General features: G+C 43.1%; 2 protein-coding genes across 2 annotated transcripts in view; both read right to left on the reverse strand.

Moving 5' to 3' along the window:
• LOC101951859 (zinc finger protein 501-like) overlaps nt 1–22,081 on the reverse strand; it is a 425,990-nt gene that overhangs the window by 114,558 nt on the left and 289,351 nt on the right. The gene's annotated exons all lie outside the window — the stretch shown is intronic.
• LOC112060980 (cytosolic phospholipase A2 gamma-like) overlaps nt 1–22,081 on the reverse strand; it is a 50,116-nt gene that overhangs the window by 18,234 nt on the left and 9,801 nt on the right. The window contains exons 4-9 of the mRNA XM_065570382.1: nt 21,384–21,582; nt 19,817–19,934; nt 16,212–16,352; nt 13,905–13,946; nt 12,937–13,002; nt 4,862–4,981 (exon numbers count right to left, since the gene is read on the reverse strand). Coding sequence (XP_065426454.1) covers nt 4,862–4,981; nt 12,937–13,002; nt 13,905–13,946; nt 16,212–16,352; nt 19,817–19,934; nt 21,384–21,582 — 686 coding nt within the window. The remainder of the gene's footprint in view (nt 1–4,861; nt 4,982–12,936; nt 13,003–13,904; nt 13,947–16,211; nt 16,353–19,816; nt 19,935–21,383; nt 21,583–22,081) is intronic.

A 22,081-nucleotide genomic window follows, 5' to 3' on the forward strand; every position in this document is an offset into this window, starting at 1 on the left:
AAGGCACTGGGTCGCTCTGGTCAGCACCGCTGACCGGGACATTAAAATCCCATCGGCGGTGCTGCCCAGCTAAGGCAGGCTAGTGCCTACCTGTTCTGAGACCGCGCTGCGCCCTGGAAGCAGCCAGCAGCAGGTCCGGCTTCTAGGCGGGGGGCCACAGGGCTCTGCGTGCTGCCCCCACCCCAAGCACCACCTCTGCACTCCCACTGGCTGGTTCCCAACCAATGGGAGGTGGGGGGTGGTGCCTGAGGGCGAGAGTTGTGCGAAGCCACTTGCACATCTCCACCTAGAGCGGGACCCACTGCTGGCCACTTCTGGGCCACAGCACAGTCCGCAGTGTCAGGGCAGGCAGGAAGCCTGCCTCTGCACCCATGCTGCGCTGCTGACCGGAAGCTGCCAGAGGTAAGTCTGTGCCCTAACCTCATGCCCCAATCCCCTGCCCCGGCCCTGAGCCACCCCAAGCCCCTCATCCCCGACCCCACCCCAGAGCCTGCACTCCCAGCCCAGAGCCCTGACCCCTTCCGGCACCCCAACCGCCGCCCAGCCCTGACCCCCCCAACCCAGAACTACTTCCTGTGCTAGGGTTACCGTATTTAAAAAATAAAAAAAAAGGACACTCCACGGGCCCTGGCCCCGCCCCTTTCCCACCCCTGCCCCGCCCCAACTCCGCCCCTTCCCTGCCCAACTCCGCCCATTTCCCGCCCCTTCCCCAAAGTCCCTGCCCTAACTCCCCCTCCTTCCTCCCAGCCACGCAAAAAGGGCTGCCTGAGCGCTACCAGCTTCACGGTTTGCCGGGCAGCCTCCAGACCCTGCGCCCCCGGCCGGCGCTTCCCCAGCGCAGCTGGAGCCCGGGAGGGGAAGCGCCCAGTCGGGGGCACAGGGTCTGGATGCTGCCCAGCAAACCGTGAAGTCGATGGCGCTCGGGCTTCAGGCAGCCCCTATGCCTCCGGATCCTGCGCCCCCAGCCGGGCACTTCTCCTCCCGGGCTCCGGCAGCTGCTGTGCTCCCTGAACTCCTGGGCTCTGTAAGCGCCGAGCTGCCCGAGTGCTACCGGCTTTGGGCAGCCCCCATGCCTCTGGACCCTGCGTCCCCGGAGCCCGGGAGGGGAAGTGCCCAGCTGGCAGCACGGGGTCCGGAGGCAAGGGGGCTGCCCAAAGCCGGTAGCGCTCGGGCAGCTCGGCTTTAAACAGAGCAGAAGAGTCAGGGGAGGAGCAGAGCAGCCGCGGGAAGGGAAGTGCCCGGCCGGTATTTTTCCCAGACATGTTCGGCTTTTTGGCAATTCCCCCCAGACGGGGTTTGATTACCAAAAAGCCGGACACGTCCGGGAAAAACCGGACGTATGGTAACCCTATCCTGCGCCCCAAACCCCTCATCCCCAGCCCCACCCCAGAGCCCGCACCCCCAGCCCAGAGCTCTGACCCCCTCCCACACTCCAACCCCCGCCCATACTCTGAGCTCCCTCCCACACCCTGAACTCCTCATTCCCAGCCCCACCCCACAGCCTTCATTGCCGCACCCCAACCCTCTGTCCCATCCCTGAGCCCCTCCCACACCTCAAACCCCTATCCCCAGCTCCATTGGGTCACAGGCATCATCAATTTTCTTCATTTGCATCACCAGAAAAAAGGTTTGAAAACCACTGGATTAGGACATGGACATGAATTAATGGAGATGCAGGGCCAGATACTCAGCTGATGTAATTTGGAAGAACTCCACTCAAGCCCTCAGAGCTACTCCAATGTATATCTGTGAAAATTTGGCCCTCAGCTTGGCTAAGACTGATACAATGTTGTCTGGCTGGGAGAAGCCACTCCAAAAATACAGCCGAGATTCTTCAGGTCTCTTTGACTCTGGGTGTGTGTGTCTGGCCATTGTGGCTCTATTTACCCTTTCCCACAATTAAAAATTACAGGGTTCACTCAATGAAATGAGTAAGCACCAGGTTTAATACAAACAAAATCAAATATTTTTGCGTACAATTCACAATTAACCTGTGGAACTCATTGCCATAGGATGTTGTGATGGCCAAAAGTACAATGGGCTAAAAAAAGAACTAGATAAGTTCATGGAGGATAGGTCAAATGGCTTTTAGCTAAGATGATCAGGGATGTAACCCCATGCTTGGGGCAGTCATAAATTTCTGTCTGCCAGAAGCCAGGAAGGGAAATCAGGGGTGGATCTCTCCAAAATTGCCCTGTTTTTTACATTCCTCCTGAAACTCTGGTACTGCCCACTGTTGGAGACAGATTAGTGGACTAGATGAACCGTTGGTCTAACCCATTAGGGCAGTTCTTATATTCTTATTTTAACTCTAAGGACCTAGGGGAAGATTTTTGAAAGTATTTAGGCACCTAAAGATGCAGATAGGTGCCTAATGGGATTTTCAAAAGTGCATAGGTAAAGCCTAACTGCTATAGAATATAATGTGGTTTGGGCACTTAACTTGCTAAGACATATTTGAAAATGTCACTGGGTGCCAATCTGCAGCCTTAGATACCTAAATACCTTTGACATTTTTCTCCCCAAGACAGTGAGCTGGGGAGGCAGTGTGGTCTAATGGATAGCACACTAACATGGGACTCAAGAGCCCTGGGTTCTGAAACCAGCTCAAGCGCTAAGCTTCTCACTTCACAGTCCTGTACTTCTCCTACTGTACAACAGTGAGAATGAGAATGACTCCTTTGTAATGTGCTTTGAGCTCTTCTCATGAAAAATGCTAGGTATTGTTGTTATTAACAATAGCTAGGATTGGCAGAATTTTATTTTTATTTTTTATAATCTCAATGGATAATATAGATGTTTTATCCAAGCCTTTTTAAAGGTTTTTATCAATTTAAATTTTCACTGCTGCAGAAATTATAGGGAGAGAGACTATTATCTAATGGCAACAGATGAGAAGAGTCAGGAAGTTAAGGTTTTATAAACCATTAAAATGCAAATGTCAACATGCTAACATTCTAAATATACAAACTAAATATCCTCAAATCAACACATCTCCCCTGTTTTTGCTATTCATTTGTTACTCCATTTGTTGTACCAAGCCTAAATCAAAACCTAATCATTGGATCTTGACTCTAATAAGTTCTCAAGCAGCATTTTTCTTACTTTGCCTATCTGTACATTTTTATTATTATCGATGGAAATATTTTTTCATTGGGTTGTGTGTGTATTGTGAAATTGACATTTACCAATAAATATCTAATCCTTCCAAGACTAGCAATAGCCTTGCGGCTACCTGGTCTTCTCAAACCAGCTCTCTGCATCTCTTTTTCCTACTACACCAGGATAAGTGGTTATGATCCACTCTTTTGGATGTCCACATTGCCAGTCTAGACCTTGCTATTGGGTTTATATAGTAAATCTCCCGAGAACTTGAAATGGAAGCAGACTTCAGCAACCTCTTCAAATCCTGATTTCAGCACATTGCATTAGGGCTCTGGGATCTGCATTGACTGCCTTGGGATTTCTAGGGTAGAATTTCAGACTTTGGTTTGGATTTCTAACCACCGAAGTGCCCTAAGATGTAACTGAGAAAGCACTGCTCTTTGACATACCAACAAAGTTGTGTTCTTTGGAGGAACTTGAGATGTAGTTTCTCAGTGTAAAAAGGGAGATGTTTGGAAAGATTCATTTAATCATATTTTTTAAGGCCAGAAACTGTTATGTGTAGTCTGACTTACTGCATAACACAGGGCAGTGAATTTCACACAGTAGCTCCTGCTTTTGTCCCATAACTTCTGATTGAACTAGAGAAGATCTTGACAAAAGTGACTTCTTCTCTATATTTTAAAACTCTATTTGATGGAGACTCCACCACATGCCTACGTACATTTTCCAGTGGTTAACTGCCCCTCTGTTTAAATTTCACCCCATACCTCTAACCGGAATTTGCCTAGCTTCAGCTTCCAGCCATTGGAACTGTTTCTGCTGTTATCTGCTAGGGCGAAGAGCCATTTGCTCTGAGAAATCTCCTCCCAAGTGAGTGCTTATGCACTGTGGTCAAGTCACCTCTTGCCTTCTCTTTGTTAAACTAAACTTTTTGAACTTCCTTAGTCTCTCATTAAGAGCCTGATTTTTCTCAGATCTCACTTTCTTTTCTGAACCCTTTTGAAGTTGTCAGCGTCCTTTAGAAGGGTCTCTGATGTTGAGCACCCAACTGTGCATTAGCTCTACTATTGTGGAACCGTCTCCGGAGCTCATCACTGCAAAGCAGTTAGTGGTGGCATGCTGTATGGGTCACAACATATTATTCTATATTTGGAAAGATTGTCAGGGGTGTCCAGAACTCTTTTGATTCTTACAGAAACAAAAATAAATCAATGACAAATAAATAAATTTAAAAAACTTTTCAGAGAAGAAGCAAAATTTTTTACTTGCCTTCAATTTCTAGTGAGCATGGACCATAAGTCTTTCCTCCAAATTCCATTTCAAAAATCCTGTCAAGTGCATTACAGTCTGCCATTCTTTCTTCCAAGGTCTTTGAACCCCAGGTCTCACTCATTTCACAGCACTTCTGGTAGGAATCCTTGCTGTTCTCACCTGCTTAATGACAGGTGAAATGAGGTTAGTTTTGTGGCAGGCCATGGAAGGGTCATTAGAAGTGTTTGGGGGTATGGGGATGTTCCAAGGGGGACTAAGGCAGTTCCAGTACCCAGCTCACATTGAAAGGCAATAGGATTTGGGGTCCTAAATCCCTTAAGGCCTTTTGAAACCCTCAGCCTGTGTGTATTGGAACAGCCCTGGGGACTGGTAAAAATATTGGCAAATACACAGATGTTTCCATGGAAACAAGCATGCAGCAATTCTTTCACCTGGTAGCTGGGATTTCCTTAGATAAACCTAGTCCCGCTGGTCCACTTGCCTTTCAGGACTTCCTTCAGCTTCTTGAAGACTCCCTCACAGTCTTCCCCAGCTGAGGCATGAACCTGAAGCTCCAGGAGGACGAGGATACCCTGACAAGTTGCGCAAGTGCAACTGATACCTGGGAGGAAAGAGAATATAATGTAGCCAGAAGGCAGCTGTTTGTCCTGTGAGTCCTGAGTGTGGAGAGAGGGAAGAGTCATGTTCCTGGTGCCCAAAGTTTCTTGGGAGCAGGAATGCACCAACCAGTGTAGGGTCAGACACCTGGCTGCTGAATCTCTTTGTACCTGGTGTCCTAGAACATAAGGCCCCAATTCAGCAGAAGAAAGAGTGCAGTGGTTAGAACTCACCTTCCAATGACACCTGGCTTGCAGTGTGAGCTACCTGGGGCTGACCAGGGCAGCTCAAAATATCTATCTATATTTAGATAGATAGATAGATGATATCATCTATTATGAAAAATTGCTGTTCAACCAAATTGGCATTTTGATTAAAAAAGAATGGGTTCTTAGGCAAAAGAACGGCAATACCAATTCTACTGATAGTTTCCAAGGTCAGATGGGACCATTGTGGTCATCTAGTCTGACCTCTTGTGTAACACAGTAAACTGTATTCAATTTTGTTTTACGTAAATGTTTCTGAATTTTGAAAATGAGCAATTTCCCACCTAGAACATTGTACCAAAAACTGAAATGTTTTAACATACCCAGTTTTTTAAAATAGAAAAAAATCAGACTAGGTTTTGTTTAATATCTGGAACACACCTGCCCCAAATTACATTCCTGATATGAAAGCATTTTGAGCCCTGTATAGATAAATGCACAGGCCAGGTAGAGGTGCATTCATTGGATCCCCATACTATCGATGTGAGATCAGATTTTCAAAGAAGCCTGAAGGATTTAGGAGCCCAACATATACTGGAATTTAATGGAATTCCAATATTCCATTAGGCTCCTTTAAAAATCCCACTAGGGACACTGACATTATTAATCAGCACCTTGAAGGACTGGGGCTTTTCAAGAAAACCTCAGGGAGGTAGGAATTTGACTTCCATTGGATTAAAAATTCTTTTGAAAATCCTGTCATTAAAGAATAGACTATTGTCTGGTTTAGCAGGCCAATGCTCAAACCACAGATAAAAATGCCAGTGTTTACTATGCAGACAAGAAAATGTACAGTTGCTGTTCAGGTGTTTGAAAGTTAAGTGTTACTTACAATTTTTGAACAAGGGATTGTAAGTTGTTAGTTCTCCTTTATTGAGGTAGGTAGCAGAGCAGTACCATGAGAGGAGTAGAACAGGAAGAAGGCAGAATTGAGACCTTTCAAAGTTTTGGCCCAAGTGAGGGGGAATGGAGGCGTCATTTGAGCTCCCCTCCTCAGGTGCCAAAATGTTGTGGGCTGGTCCTGTCAGCCCTGCAGGAGGTAGAGTGACCAGATTTCCTGATAAAATCAGGACCGTCCTGATATTTAGGTGTTTGTCCCGATATTTCACTCCGCCAGCAGCACTCGGCTTTTTTTTTGCTCTGCCGGCGGACCCCCCATGTGTCCCGATATTTTCTTCCTCTCATCTGGTCATCCTAGCAGGAAGAGGCGAGCTCTTGCTTGAGGCTTCACCCTAGGGCCGGCTCCAGGGTTTTGGCCGCCCCAAGCAGCCAAAAAAAAAAAAAAAAAAAGCCGCAATCGCGATCTGCGGCGGCAATTCGGCAGAAGGTCCTTCGCTCCCAGCGGGACTGAGGGACCGTCCTCCGAATTGCCGCCGAATAGCTGGACATGCTGCCCCTCTCCTGAGCAGCCGCCCCAAGCACCTGCTTGCCAAGCTGGTGCCTGGAGCCGGCCCTGCTTCATCCCTTCAAGAGGCAGAGAGGCAGTTCTCAGAGCTTCAGCCCTGCAGGAGGAGGGGCACTGCTGCTTGGGGCTTTAGCCCCTCAGGTGGAGGCAAGCTGGTTCTGGGGGCTTCAGCCCTGCGCTGGCTTCAGCTGCACATGCTTATTATAACAGGAAATTGCATCACTGTACTGCTGTGCAGACCTCTTGTGCTGTGATCTATCTGCATGCTGCACACTGCAGGCTGTGTTTACTGTCCCTAAGTCTCATTTGAATAGTTTTAGATTTAAGTGTTAACCCTATGTTAATTTCATGGATGACAATCACATCTTCAAACTATAAGAAACGCAAATATGAAGCAGAAAACCGAGGTTTTCAGCCAGAAGGGGAAGAAGATTTTGCATTCACTAGTAAAGGTGGCAAACCCCTGTGCCTAATTTGCAATGCATCGCTCTCTCACTACAAATTGAGCAACTTGAAACGTCACCACAAAACAACTCACAATAACTTGTCATCTAAGTACCCTCCTGGATCAGAATTAAAATTACACCTCAGCAGTCAACAGACACTACTTTCTGCATTCAGTAAGAAAGCTGACACAACAACTGAAGCTAATTTTGTTATGGCATGAAATATATTTTGTGCTAAACATCCATATTATAATGGAGAATTTGTTAAGAAGAATATTGCAAAAGTGATTTCAATTTTAGATCAAAGTAACACAAAACTTCAATGACTAATACAGCAAATTCCAATTGTGTGCCACACTATGTAGCAAAATGAGCTGAAGAATTCTCTAGCATTCAGCTTAGCTGTCGAGGAATCCACAGATATTCAAGATAAACCACAACTAGCAATATTTGTTCACTATGTTTCTGCAGTTGTAATTGTGAAAGAAGAAATGTTGGACTTAGTAGCTCTAAAAGAAACAACCTGTGGAGTAGACATAAAGAACGCACTTGACAAAGCATTGACAAATGCCGATGTACCATTGGATCAACTTGTCAGTGTTGCAACAGCTGGAGCACCTGCAATGGTGGAGGTAAAAGTAGGTCTTATCGGACTCTTGAAAAACGATCCCAAATTTCTGGAGTTTCTCCCTGTTCACTGCATCATCCATCATGAACATCTCAAAGGCAGATATTTCAGGTATGAAAATGTTATGAAAATAGTCTTAGAAATTGTCAATTTCACCCGCTTGAATGGGAAGACTCATCAACAATTCAAAAATCTCATTGAAGAGCTGGATCTTGAAGACAAATCTAATGACATCTCTTTCTACTGTATTGTGAGATGGTTATCAACCAGCAATGTCTTAAAAAGGTTTTTGGAACTGTTGGAGCCTATCAGTGCTTTCCTTGACTAAAAGGAAAAGTCCTATCCACAACTGAAAGATGAGCAATGGATGTAGGATCTGATGTTTTTCACTGATATTATGCAGCATCTGCAAACTTGCAACTTGGCACTCCAAGGGAAGGATAAGATTATTTCTGACCTTACTCAGACAGTCTCCAGCTTCCAGAACAAGTTAAAGCTTCTTCAAAGAGACATAGTGTCAAGAGACTTCAATCACTTTCCCCATCTCAAGAGTAGGGTAAACACATTGCCTGAAATCAAAGTAGAAGGTAACAAATTCAGGGAATACAGAGGTAAAGTATAAGGACTGCTTGATGACTTTCAGGCCAGGTTTGAAGACTTGCAGAATCTGAGATCCTGCTTCACCTTTCTTGTAACCCCATTCATGGTTGATGTGATCAATGATGGCTGTCCGATTCCCAAAACTGTGGTTACAGAAAGTAGCTAATGTTTTCACCCCTCAGCTTATCTACTGTAGAAATGGAACTCCAGGAAGACCAGGCTCTAAAGATGATGCATAAATCACAGTCTACAATTGATTTCTAGAAGCAAGTTCCAGGAACAAAGTATCCTCAACTCAGGAAGAATAGTGTACGACTCATTTCAATTTTTGGCACAACATACTGCTGTGAATCATTGTACTCTAGGATGAAGTTCATAAAATTGAAACATTGTGAAGTCCTTACAAATCAACATCTGACCGAGCTCCTCCGTACCGCCTTGACAACGTATCAATCAGATTTCCAAAGACTTACAACCAGGATGGAGACTCACAAGGCCTCTATCGATAGCAGTAATTAGCCATGATACAGTAAGAAGAAATGTTAATAGTTTAAAAAATGCTTGTGTAAAGGTTGTGCGTGTCTTGCGTATCTCGAACATCTGAAGATTATTGTATGTGGCTCAGAGGGTTAGTAAGTTTGGCCAACTCTGCTCTAAAGGTGCAAGCACAGAATGCTAGGGAGATATTCCCCATACATGCTCAAGTGTTAGCTGGTTTGGGGTTTGAGAGGCTTGGTGCTGACTTAGCTGTGAGGAGGCAATTTGGGCCCACTGGGATAAGTCCACCTACCACTGAAAGTAATAGAAACTGGTGGCCCTATCAGAAGCAAACACACAGCCTCTTAGTATTGTCTAATTTCCACCTCCCTGGCACCCACTTCACAAACCCTCCAGACTGTCAAAATTCAGTCATCGTCACCTGTCCGCTTCATAAGTTCAGCATCATCTTTGGTCGCTCACCCTAGCTCTCCCTTGCATCAAGATTAAATTTCTCTTCCTCAGCCATAATTCCACCCTGGGAAATGCCTAGAAGAGGTTCATGACGCCCATGTCAGAAATTCTGTGTGGAGTTGGGTTCAGTGGCGGATGGAGCCCATAAGAAGTTGCAGCTAAGACTACGCTGCCAACCCAGCTGTTGCTGGATCTTCCTAGTAAACAGCTATTGCTCATTCATGTTCCAGTGGTCTCTGCTTTAGGGTATGAGCTTCTTGGGGCTGGTGCATGCTAAGGAGACACCCAACGCCCCCTGTGGATCCATTGACACCCATTCAGGGAACTTTGTGCATCTAAGAAAATGTCTTCCATTGGATACAGGAAGCTGTGTGAAGGGTAGAAGTTAATAACCTGAACTTTGGGATTTGGGGCTGGTCATGGGGTCTGGGAAGGAAGCCTGAAATTAATGATTTCACAGTAGACCTGGTTACAAATTTCCCAACTGCAAATTCTGCATTAGAAACTGTCATTTATTCAAATTTAAACTTCCCATGACAACATGTTGATTTTGACAAACTTTGGATAGTGTCTCTTTTGGTCAAAATTTGGAATATATTGATTTTGATGACATTTATTTTGTGGGGAAAGAGAATTGAAACAGAGTATTTTGATAGGTGGAAACATACCGTATCAGAATGGAATGTTTCAATTTTAGCCCCCGACGTTTATATTATATAGAAATGGCCCTCTAATTTTGTTAATCCATGTGCGGAGTAAATTTTCTTATGTGCACCAAGGTATGCTCAGATGTGCGCCACCAGTAGAAACAAAAAACCTAGATATAATATATATTTTTAAAAAGTTACCATAGGGATAATTATTCCAGCCAGGACAAGCTAGGCATTTAAGAACTCACTAGTCAAAGAATTAAAGTTAAGTGTAGGAGAAATAAAAATGCATAGACCAGTCAAAAAACTAAAATAACAGCACTTAGAAAGAATAAAATTACAGAGAATATATGTGCATTGCAGGAAGTACCAAGAAGTAACAACAACAATAATAAAAATATGTGTTGGGAGGTGAGTGTGAAAGAGACAGAGTGTGTGTATGCGTGTGTGTGTGTGACCCAGAGACAGTGTGTGTGTGACACAGATTCTCTGTGTGTGTGTGACACAGAGAAAGAATGTGTGTGTGTGTGAGAGAGAGAGAGAGAGAGAGAGAGAGAGAGAGAGAGACAGTGTGTGCTGGCTGCTGGGGAAGTTTCAGAGAGATGCCATGCACTGTCTCTTTAAGACACTCACTGAAAGCTCTCCTGCTCTGATCTGAGCCCTCGCTCTGTGGAGATGGGGTACATGGGCAGGGGGGAGGGGAGAGAGATAGACAGAGACTGTGTGAGAGCTAGCTGCGGGGAAAGTCTCAGGGACTGTGCACAGTCTCTTTAAGAAAGGCACTCACTCATGGCCCAGAGGCTGGAGTTGGTTCAGACCTCAGACCACAGCAGCAGCTCCAAGTCCTGAGCCAGGCTGCCCCTCTCCCCTGCTCTGTGGAGATGGGGTACAGGGGAAGGGGGACACCCGGACATCAGCACACCCTGCCGCTCTGCACAGCCAGCAGGAGGGTCCCAGGGAGCAGCTGCAAGAGCAACGTGGCTGCAAAGCAGCTGGTGGAGGGGCACCTGAACACATGCTGCTAGATGTGCGCGGTCTGCTAATCAACTGCGCGGCACTTGAATCTCTCCTGGGCGGCCGCCCAACAATGCAGCTTACAGGGAACACAGCATAGAATATAAAGTCACATTTTTAAAAAGTCCGAACAAATCATGTGCATTTTATTAAAAGTTTTGATGGACCTGAAAAGATTTTTTTCAAATATTTTGAAATTGTTTGGTTTCATTCAGAAGGTTCAACCATCTGGAGTTCACAAGGCCACCTTTGAAATGCCTTCTGCTTGCAAACCTCCCACCGCTGAGAGATCAGAAAAACATTTTGGTTCTTTTCCTGACTCCCCACTCATTCCCTGTCTGGCCTTGCTGTAGTTAGTTAAGGCCAGATTTTTAAAGGTAATTAGGCACCTAGCAATATTTTCAGAAGGATCTACTTGCCTAAAATAATTGATTTCAATAGGAGTTAAGCACCTAGCTTTGAAAATCCTTTTAGGTGATTAAATACCTTTAGAAACTGGACAATAGGCTGAGATTTACAATAGAGATTGGGGAGTTCGGTACCCATATATATTAATGGCATTTTGGTACCTAACCTCCTTGGTTTCCTTTGAAAATCACAGCCAAATGACTTAAGGTGAAGACTTTCAAACACACCAATGGGAATTGGGCACTTGGCCAGGTTTTTAAAAGTATTTATGTGCCTAAATATGTAAATAGATGCCTAGTGTGATTTAAAAAACAAAACAAAAATCAAACACCTGACTTGCATTAAAATTCATTGTTGTTTGCAGAATTGTATCCGTGTTGGCCTCAGGATATGAGAAAGGCAAGGTGGGCAAGGTAGTATCTGAAGAAGAACTCTGTGAAGCTCACAAGCTTGTTCCATCCACCAACAGAAGTTGGGCCAATAAAAGATATTACACCACCCATCTTATCTCTTTCAATAAAATGCATAGCTTCTCAGGCCAGAAGGGCACATTGTGATCATGTATTCTGATCTTGTCTATAGCATAGGCCATAAAAGAACTTCTGGACTCATCCAGGATTTGCTCCTGATGTAGCTATTTATAGATACTTATGAAGGTCTAACAGGATCCAACACCATATGTCAAATCTAGACAAATTCAGACCGGAAATAAGGCATAATTTTTTTAACAGTGAGAGTCATTAACTACTGGAAAAACTTTCCGAGGATTATGGTGGATTCTCCATCACAGGCAATTTTTAAATCAAAATTGGATGTTTTTTTCTAAGAAGAACTGCTCTAGAAATTATTTTGGGGCAGTTCTCTGGCATGTGTTATACAGGAGGTTAGACTAGGTGGTCACAATGGTCCCTTCTGTCCTTGGAATCTATGACTGTCTTGTAGGTAGTTATTTCTGCCTTTTTTGGTTTAGCTTATATCTCATTGGAATTGGTTTAAGCTAATGTGTGAAAGCCTCTCTTAAATGAAAACAAGAGTGTCCACATGAGGCTTATGCTGGTATAACTATACCCGGGTAACTGGTAAAATTTCCCATGTAGAGAAGGTCACATATGAGCTTTCAGGGAAATTTTGTTCTGTTAACATTGATTACAAAGGGGGAATGTTAACATTGATTACAAAGGGGGAATGAGACCCATGACAATCAGATATGTCATTAATACAAATGGCTTGATTCCCCTCTGGCTTGATTTACACTTATAAGACATACCTTTGCCAGTCACAGGTGTGAAAAACCTCAACAACAAAACTATGCAAAAAAAAAAAATCAGTGTAGATGCAGCTATGAAGACAGAAGAATTCATCTGCCGACATAGCTAATGTTGTTGGGGAAGTAGTGGCCATATACTCTCTGAAAAACTCCTTCTGTTGTCATATGCCACATCTACAAAGGGGGGCTGTGGTGCAGACATAGCCCCTCCCAATGCTGCAGATCAAAACTAGCTTCTTTCATGTCAGAGGGGTCATGGCAGGATAAATCCAGTGTGAGTTTTAAGAAAAACAGGCCAATAGTTCAAGAAATAGAATGACCCACCTGCTTCACGTATTGCATTCTGCTCTTCTCCTCTCAGTCCTCCAGAAAACGTTTTATAAACAAGCTCTCAACAACAGAAAACAAAACACGCACATTATGAGTCATTTCACATAGCTAAGTATACAAGCCATATAATCCAGATTAGTGGTTTTCAACCTGTGGTCCACAGATCCCTGGGGGTGCGCAGACTATGTCTAGGGGGTCCACAAAAGGTGTCATTACCATAGAATAGTGGTTTTCAACCTGTGATCTGTGGACCCTTTGGGGTCTGCAGATTATGTCTGAGGCTGGGTCTACACTACCCGCCTGAATCGGCGGGTAGAAATCGACATCTCGGGGATCGATTTATCGCGTCCCATCGGGACGCGACAATCGATCCCCGAATCGACGCTCTTACTCCACCAGCGGAGGTGGGAGTAAGCGCCTTCGATGGGAAGCCGCAGAGGTCGATTTTGCCGCCGTCCCTACAGTGGGGTAAGTCGGCTGCGATACGTCGAATTCAGCTACGCTATTCGCGTAGCTGAATTTGCGTATCTTAAATCGACCCCCCACCCCCACCCCGTAGTGTAGATGTAGCCTAAGATTTCCAAAGAACGTCCATACGAAACTTGTTAGGGATTGGCAAATGAAAAAAGATTGAAAACCAGCGATCTAGAAAATCATATTTGGGTTACAAGGTTAAAAACTGAATCAATTTTTTCTAGGGCTGTCAAGCAATTAAAAAAGTGAATTGCGATTAATCACGTGATTAAAAAAAGTAATCCTGATTAATCACACGATTAATCGCACTGTTAAACAATAATAGAATAACATGTATTTAAATATTTTTGCATGTTTTCTACCTTTTTAAATATATTGATTTCAATTACAACAAGAATACAAAGTGTACACTGCTCACTTTATATATATTTTTGATTACAAATATTTGATGATCTGACCCTACCTTCCATACACAGAAATTTCTGTACCTTTTAAATATGGAATGCATGCAGGGGCACTTCCCCATAAACCTGAAAAGAAGAAGGAAAAGACCTTATTTACAAGAGTGCCCATAAAAATGCATCAAGGCGTTTCCCTTCAATTCTACATAAAGAGTTGCCTGGTCAGGAGCCCCATTAGTAGAAAAGTCAAGGGGGGCACTGGGAGGCCAGTCTCTAATGGGTTATGTGCTTTTGCAATTTCATTGGCACATTGTTCCATAACTGAAAAAGCTTATTGTAAGTAGAGGTGATCAACAAATTTCCAGTGTAATATTTTTTGCACCAGAAAATACTCTTTTGTCAAAATCTAAACTTTCCATGAAAACTTGTTGATTTTGACAAAATTTTATTTTAAAAATAAATGTGCGGTGAAGCATGTTGACCTTACCAGGACACAATGTTTCAATTTTTCATTTTGAAATGGGCTTTCATTTCTGAATTTATTGGCTTCTATAATACAGTGTAAATGAAAGTATAACAAACAACATCTAAAGAGTAGAAATAGGAAGGCAACATTTCAATTTTAAAGAAACAGAACATTTTGATTGACCTGAAATGGAACTCATTTTGTGAGAAAGGTCAAAGTTTTGTTTTCATCCTGATTCAGAATACAAACAAATTTCCAAATTTCCTATGGAATGGAAATTCCAAATTTCGACCAGCCCTAATTAGTATTAGTATTTGTAGTATCACAGTGCCTAGGTCACCCAGCAATGAAACAGGACCTCATGGTGCTAGGCGCTGTACAGACACAAGACAGAAAGACAATCCCTGCCCAGAGAGTTTGATAACTTTTGGGATATCCCTGCCCTGTAGTAAGGTGAGAGGTGGGTGAGACAAGGCAATCTCAGGAGGCAGTAGTGGTCTTGTTTGTGGGTGTGCTAAATTTATTTGTTATGTTTACAATCCTGCTGGTCTTACTGTTACCTCAGGATCATAGGAAAGAAGGGATGGAAGGGACCCCCCCAAGAGATCATCACTGAGGCAGGACCAAATATAACTAGACCACCTCTACAAGTGTTTGTCCAACCTCTTCTTAAAAACCTCCAGTGATGGGAATTCCCCCACCTCCCTTGGAAGAGCACTCCAGAGCTTAACTACCATGAAAGTTAGAAAATTTATTTCACCCCCTAAGGATAATTAACTTCTGGTGTTATCTTACATTAGGAGATGCACTATGAAGAATTTTCAAAGGCAACCAGAGCCTAGGATGGACTGTGTTGGACTGGTATAGTAGATATTTGAATGAAGCTGAAATTTTCACAGGGACTAAGGAAGTTGGACACCTATGGTAGGATTTTCAGAAGCACATAAACGACTTAGGAACATACATCCCCATTGACTTCCAATTGCCCTATGCTCCTAAATCACTTTGGTGCTTCCAAAAATCACAATCTCAAAGCCCATTGAATTTGTGCGGAAGTTGGTTACCTAGCTCCCCTTTGTCCCTTTGAAAATCTGCCCCCTACAAACACACATGCACAACTGCTCAACTTTTTTAAACCCTTTGGAAATTCCCAGACTAAATAAATAAATATGAAAAGACCAAGCAAACATTGGATGTTAACAAATAGGAAGGAGAATGGCTTGGATTTTCAAAGGAGACCATGGGAGTTTGGTGCCCCAATCCCACCTGAATTCAACTAACTCCCCTAGGCTCCTTAGAAAATTTGAGCTCTAGTGACAGGGCAGTTGCTTAGGCATTAGGACACCTGACTTCTATTCCTTCACTTCCCATTTCTGACCTTTATGACCTTGGACAAGCCACTTCCCCTCCCGATGACTCAGTTTCTTTCTCTGTAAAATGAGTATGTTGATGTTCACTAAACTTTTGAAAAGCTTGTTGAGCTATGTGGACAGGATGCACTACCTACATAAATGCTAGCCATGACTCAGGAGGAGCTAAATGAGTCGAAGAAAGGATGAGATGGTGGAAGAAGGTTGAGAAAAGGGGGTTATATGTGAGTGAATGTCAAGAGAATACAGAAGGAAGACTAAAAGGGTTTGAAGAAAGTCTGGGTAGATACAAGTAGCTTGCAGGAGAGCGCTGAGACTGGGATGATACCTAAATGGTTAGGTGGCTGGAAACATTACATATAGGTCTATAATATGAGGTAGATCTCACGCTGCATTGGAATAACATGGTGGATCTATCTATCTAATCTATCTATCTATCCATCCATCCATCCCCATACTCCGCCTCTATCTATCTATCCATCCATCCATCCATCCATCCATCCCCATACACTGCCTCTATCTATCTATCTCCTGAGAATCAGGGGCTTGAATGCTTACCTTGCAGGTACTGGATATTTTTCTCTTCCCTCAGTTCTTCCAAATTTCCATCCTCGAATTTGCTTCCCAAGTACTTGGTGCATACAAATGCCCCTGGACCAGGAAAGCCACACTCATGGGGAGTGAATTCAAACCAGGTTCCTGTGAAACATAGGTGGGGTTTGAAAAAAGAGCCCTTTCAAATGCTAGCTTCTTGTTGTCCTTTCTTCGCTGATGGCAATAATTTCTCAATTCCCCCACTGCTCTGTTTGCTCCACCAATGAATCCCACTCACTTTTCTGTCTGTTCCTCCACCCATGGTCATTTTCATGCTATTTTCTCTGGTGGCCTCCTCCATCTGGTGTTTCCTTCCTAAGCCAAAATGTGCTGTCTTTGGATGTCCTAGAAGTCCTCTGGTGGTCATCACAGCCACTCTCCACCCTCCCTCCCACCACTTTGATCCAAATGTATCAAGAAAAAATGACTCATAACAAGTCAAATCTAAAAGTGATTTATTTACCTGCAGAGCTAACCAAAAAAGACAAACATCAATTTCACAACATTTTCTGATGTTTTCCAGGTTCTTTTCATTTTCAAAACGGATCCTTTTAAAAATTCATTTAGCAATTTATCATAAGCTTATTTGATAGTCATGTATATTGAAAATGTTTTCAGAGTTGCTATTGAAACAATTATGGGAAGTTTTCATTTACTGAAAAACCTGGTTTTTAGGAAATGAAGAACATTGATAACCCTTTTGGTAAAATCCTTGATAAAACATTTGATTGAAAATTATGTACTGTATTTTCTGGCGTATAAGACTACTTTTTAACCCAGGAAAATCTTCTCAAAAGTCGGGGGTCGTCTTATACGCCGGGTGTCGTCTTATAGGGCGGGTGCTGAAACTTCCGAGCCGGACTGGAGAATCTGCGGTCGCCGCATATGGTGGGGGGAGCTCAAAAACGGCCGTGGCCGCATCGCCGCCCAATGACGAGGTGAGGGGGCGCCTCACCGGGAAGGTGTAAGTGAAGGGCGGAGCAAGCTGCAGGCGTCCGGGACGCCCGGGGTATGGAAAAAAGAGATAGAGCGGCGCTGTGCCCAGAAAAACACGCCTCTTTCACCCGTCTGGCCCGCCCTTGTATCCTATTACCGTACCTCCTTCTCTGCCTCTCAGATCTCGCTCCTGAGGACTGCAGTGAAGCGGCGCAGGCGCGCATGTGCGAGATCTGAGAGGCAGAGAAGGAGGTAATAGGATACAAGGGCGGGCCAGACGGGTGAAAGAGGCGTGTTTGCGCTACTGCTCTGATAGTCTTGGAGACAGGGAGGGCTGGGCAGGCAGGGAGAGCTGACCAATCCAAGCAGGCTTTGTATACAACAACCAGCCAATCGCCGGTAAGGTACATCGCTTGCCGTGATTGGCTGGTTGTTGTATACTGGGTACCACATACAGTACAGCACCAGTATCTGTACCTGTTCATACAGTATAGCACCAGTACATACAGTACAGTATACAAATGTCCAACAGTCAAAACCCCATCATGGCTCCACCAGCAAGAAGAAAGAAATATGAAGCCAGTTTCAAACTTAAAGTTGTAAACTTTGCCATGGAACATAATAACTGCGCTGCTGCAAGACAATATGGAGTAACAGAAAAGATGGTTCGGGACTGGAAACCAAATGAAAAAGCATTAAAGAGTATGCCAAGGGGTAAGTGTGCATTAAGAAGAGGCACTCCACATTGGCCAAAACTCGAAAAACATGTAGCAGACATGGTGAATGAGCATCGCCAAAACGGTTATGTAGTGACACGAAATAAAATACATTTGTTTGCACTTCAGTGGGCCAAATCTAACCCAGATCACAGCAACAGATTTAAGGCCACTGTATCCTGGTGTACTAGATTCATGGGAAGGCATAATATGGTACTGAGGCAAAAGATGAAAATTGCCCCAAAATTACCTGCAGATCTTGATAGCAAAGTAAATAGTTTCCATCGATACGTAATACAACAGCGCACTAAACATGGCTATGCGTTAAGTAGTATTGGAAATATGGATGAAACTCCAATGAATTTTGATATGGTTGGAAATAAAACTGTCCATCAAAAAGGTGAAAAAACAATTTTAATTAAAACAACAGGACATGAGAAGTCCAGTTTTACAGTGGTACTAGGATGCACAGCTGATGGCGCCAAATTGAGACCAATGATTATTTTTAAAAGAAAAACAATGCCGAAATTCAAGTTCCCTGTTGGTTGTTTTGTACATGTGAATGAAAAAGGCTGGATGGATGAAGAAGGGATAAAGCTATGGCTTGATAATGTATGGAGCAGGCGACCAGGTGGACTTATTCAAAAATGTAGTCTACTGGTGTGGGATATGTTCAGGGCTCATTTAACTCCCAGCACCAAGCAAATGCTTGCAAGACTAAACACAGATGTGGCAGTTATTCCTGCAGGATTGACATCGTTGGTACAGCCACTGGATGTGTGCCTAAACAAGCCATTTAAAGATCGCATTCAAGAACAGTGGAATGAATGGATGGTTAGCGGCGAAAAGTCATTCACAAAAGGAGGAAACATGCGTGCTCCACAGTTGGATGTTTTGTGCAAGTTTGTCATAAAAGCCTGGAATGATATTGATGCAGAAACAGTAATCAAGTCTTTCAAGAAGTGTGGCATATCAAATTCATTAGATGGTATGGAGGACGACTACTTGTGGCAAGATGAAGAGGAAGCCGAAGCTGAGACCACACCATCTGATACGGAATTCGATCCATACGATGACTGCCTTACAAATGTATCACAAGATGTCATTGATGTACTTATGATATCAGATGACGAACAGGAGGATTTTGAAGGCTTTTAAAGGGAAACTGTCATGCCAGCAAAACCTGTAAAAATACCGTAGCTTGCAGTTATGATGGGCGTTGCTAACTCGCCAGGGACTTGCCCGGCACTTGCTCTCTCTCTCTTGTTTGTTATCTTCCTCCTATCATCATCAGTTCCAGTTTGGTTGACAGCTTAGAAAACAAACAGCATGGCAGCTCCCATGGGTTTATTGTCTTATCCTTCCTTTCAGCTTTAGAGTGAATTAGGAAAAGTTTAATCCACTTGCACTGTTTTATGTTTACATGTTTGATGACAAACTGCCTCATGTTTATAAGTGACAGTTTTCCTGCTAAGTACCTGCATGTCATAAGCATTTGAATTAAAATTACCATATTGAAATCAAATCTGATGGTTTTTTTATTTTTTTTTGGTGTGCGTTGGAAGAGGGGTAGTCTTATACGGCGAGTATATCCCAAACTCTATATTTTAACTGGAAAACTTGGGGGTCGTCTTATACGCCCAGTCGTCTTATACGCCGGAAAATACGGTATATATAAGTTGACAGGTTTATGCAAAAAAAACACCACTTTTTCCAAAAAGGCCCTTTTTAGACTTTAAAAATACTCTGTTAGATTACATTCAGCTCTAGTAAATAGTGACTCCACCTATGAGTATTTAGAAAGGGCAAGAGGCAACATCAATATTTATTATTTATTATTTATTATTATTTCATAGAGTACTTGAAATTTCAGCGATAGCTGCTCTCACTAAGAACACCAGTTTGTTATTGTTTTACCTGGGCTCTTTCCACGTTCTTCATGCCATTTCTTCACTTCCACTGCTGCATAGATGGGGTAAGGATTTGTCCCACTTGTGGAGGTGACCTCATGTTGAGATAACTTGGTCTGGTCACACTGGAAAGGTAAGAATTGATTAGCACATAAAGACACACGTTTTGGTGATGCTCCCAGCAATTCTGTTCCTGATGAATTAGTTCAGACTAGGAATTAGAAAGACCTTTTTTACTGAGACCATTAGCTAAATTTTTCAAATGAAATACTCTTTCAACACAAAAAGTTGAATGTTTCATTTCAAAGTGGACAAAACAAACACTTTAAACTTTTTCATAACTTTTTCTCATGATCTTTGTTGTTGTTGCCTCATTCTAGTATGCACAAACAACAGAGTATTTACAGTCCATGGTGGAGACTTTTCAATGGGCCTAAGGGAATTAGGCCCTGATTTTCAAAAATATTTAGGCACTTAAAGATACAGATCAGCATGTAAAGGGCTTTTCCAAAGCACCTAAGCAAGGTAAGCACCTTAGGATAGATCTATGCTGGAGAAGAAACATCTGATTACCAGCTTGAGAAGACATACATGTGCTGGCATGATACAATATTGATGTAGCTACAGCAGCAGGAACTGAGGGAGAAGTTATCTGTGGTGGGTGCACATGCAGAGTCTCCATCAGAGCTCATGTGGGTATGTTTCCTCTAGCTGGCAATTACATTGCCAGGTTCAGTGAAGACATAGCCCGAGTTCCATAAAAATTAATAGGAATTCGGGAGCAGAAAAGCCAGGCAATTTTTCCCCCCGGTGAATAGTAAATTCAAAGAAAAAATCATTTTCAGAAAATTGAAATTATTTGTGAATTCAGGTCAAATTTGGTGAATTCTTTCATTTGAGAAAAAGTTATGAAAAAGTTTAAAGTGTTTGTTTTGTCCACTTTGAAATGAAACATTCAACTTTTTGTGTTGAAATAGTATTTCATTTGAAAAATTTAGCTAATTTTTTATAAAAGGAAAAACAAATAAAAAACACATCTCCAAAAATAACCTGAAAACAATTTAAAAAAATAGTTTGGGGTTGAATCAACTTTTGCAAAACATTCAATTCTGATTTAATAATGGTCAGTGATGGAGAATCCACCACAACCCTTAGTAAGTTGTTCCAATAGTTAATTACTCTTATTGTCAAAAATGTACACCTTTTCTCTTTCGGAATTTCTCTTACTTCAACTTCCAGCCATTGGATCATGTTAAACCTTTAGTCTGCTAGACTGAAGGGTCCATTATTGAAAATTCATGACTGTGATTGAAACTTTCATTTAAGCAGCCTTGAAGTCCTCTCTTTTGAAATGCTCAGATACTGTAGTGATCTTTGAGAGCTAAGGGGAAGAGGCTGAGAACTACAAAGTTTTCTGGGGGTTCAGATACCCTTGAAACTATTAGCAGGAGCTATTATCCTTCCACTATTTTGCTCCTGAGTCCCAAGTACTGCCGAGAGAGAGAGAGAAGAATATATTAAGTAAATCCATTGACTTTTCAGTGCAACCACTCTCGATTTATCCAGCAACCCACCTCCTTCAACATGAAACACAAGACCAAAAATGCCCAGACATCGGTCAGAGAGAAGAGTTCATCTTCAACTGCCTGGCACAAGATAGAAAACGCCTTTAGAATATCACGTGGATGATTGGGAAGTGTATTGCACAGGTGTTCTTCCAAGACCTGCAATTTCTTTGTCCAGTCCTTCTCTTTGTAGAGGAAAGACATGCACCTTTTAATGAAACAGAAGAGATATAGCTGAGGCTGAGGGAATAGGATGGGGAATCCATCCCCTTTCTAATCTTCATACCCTTTATTTTTAATAGAGGGAATTCTAATTATCATATTGGCATTGTAACAAATCTGTTGATGATCTCAGGAGGTCATCTAGTCCAACCCCCTGCTCAAAGCAGGACCAATTCCCAACTAAATCATCCCAGCCAGGGCTTTGTAAAGCCTGACCTTAAAAACCTCTAAGGAAGGAGATTCCACCACCTCCCTAGGTAACCCGTTCCAGTGTTTCACCACCCTCCTAGTGAAATTTTTTTCCCTAATATCCAACCTAAACCTCCCCCACTGCAACTTGAGACCATTGCTCCTTGTTCTGTCATCTGCTACCACTGAGAACATCCTCTTTGGAACCCCCTTTCAGGTAGTTGAAAGCAGCTATCAAATCCCCCCTCATTCTTCTCTTCTGCAGACTAAACAATCCCAGTTCCCTCAGCCTCTCC

This window comes from Chrysemys picta, chromosome 16 (genome assembly GCF_011386835.1).
Source record: "Chrysemys picta bellii isolate R12L10 chromosome 16, ASM1138683v2, whole genome shotgun sequence".
NCBI classification, from domain to species: domain Eukaryota; kingdom Metazoa; phylum Chordata; order Testudines; family Emydidae; genus Chrysemys; species Chrysemys picta.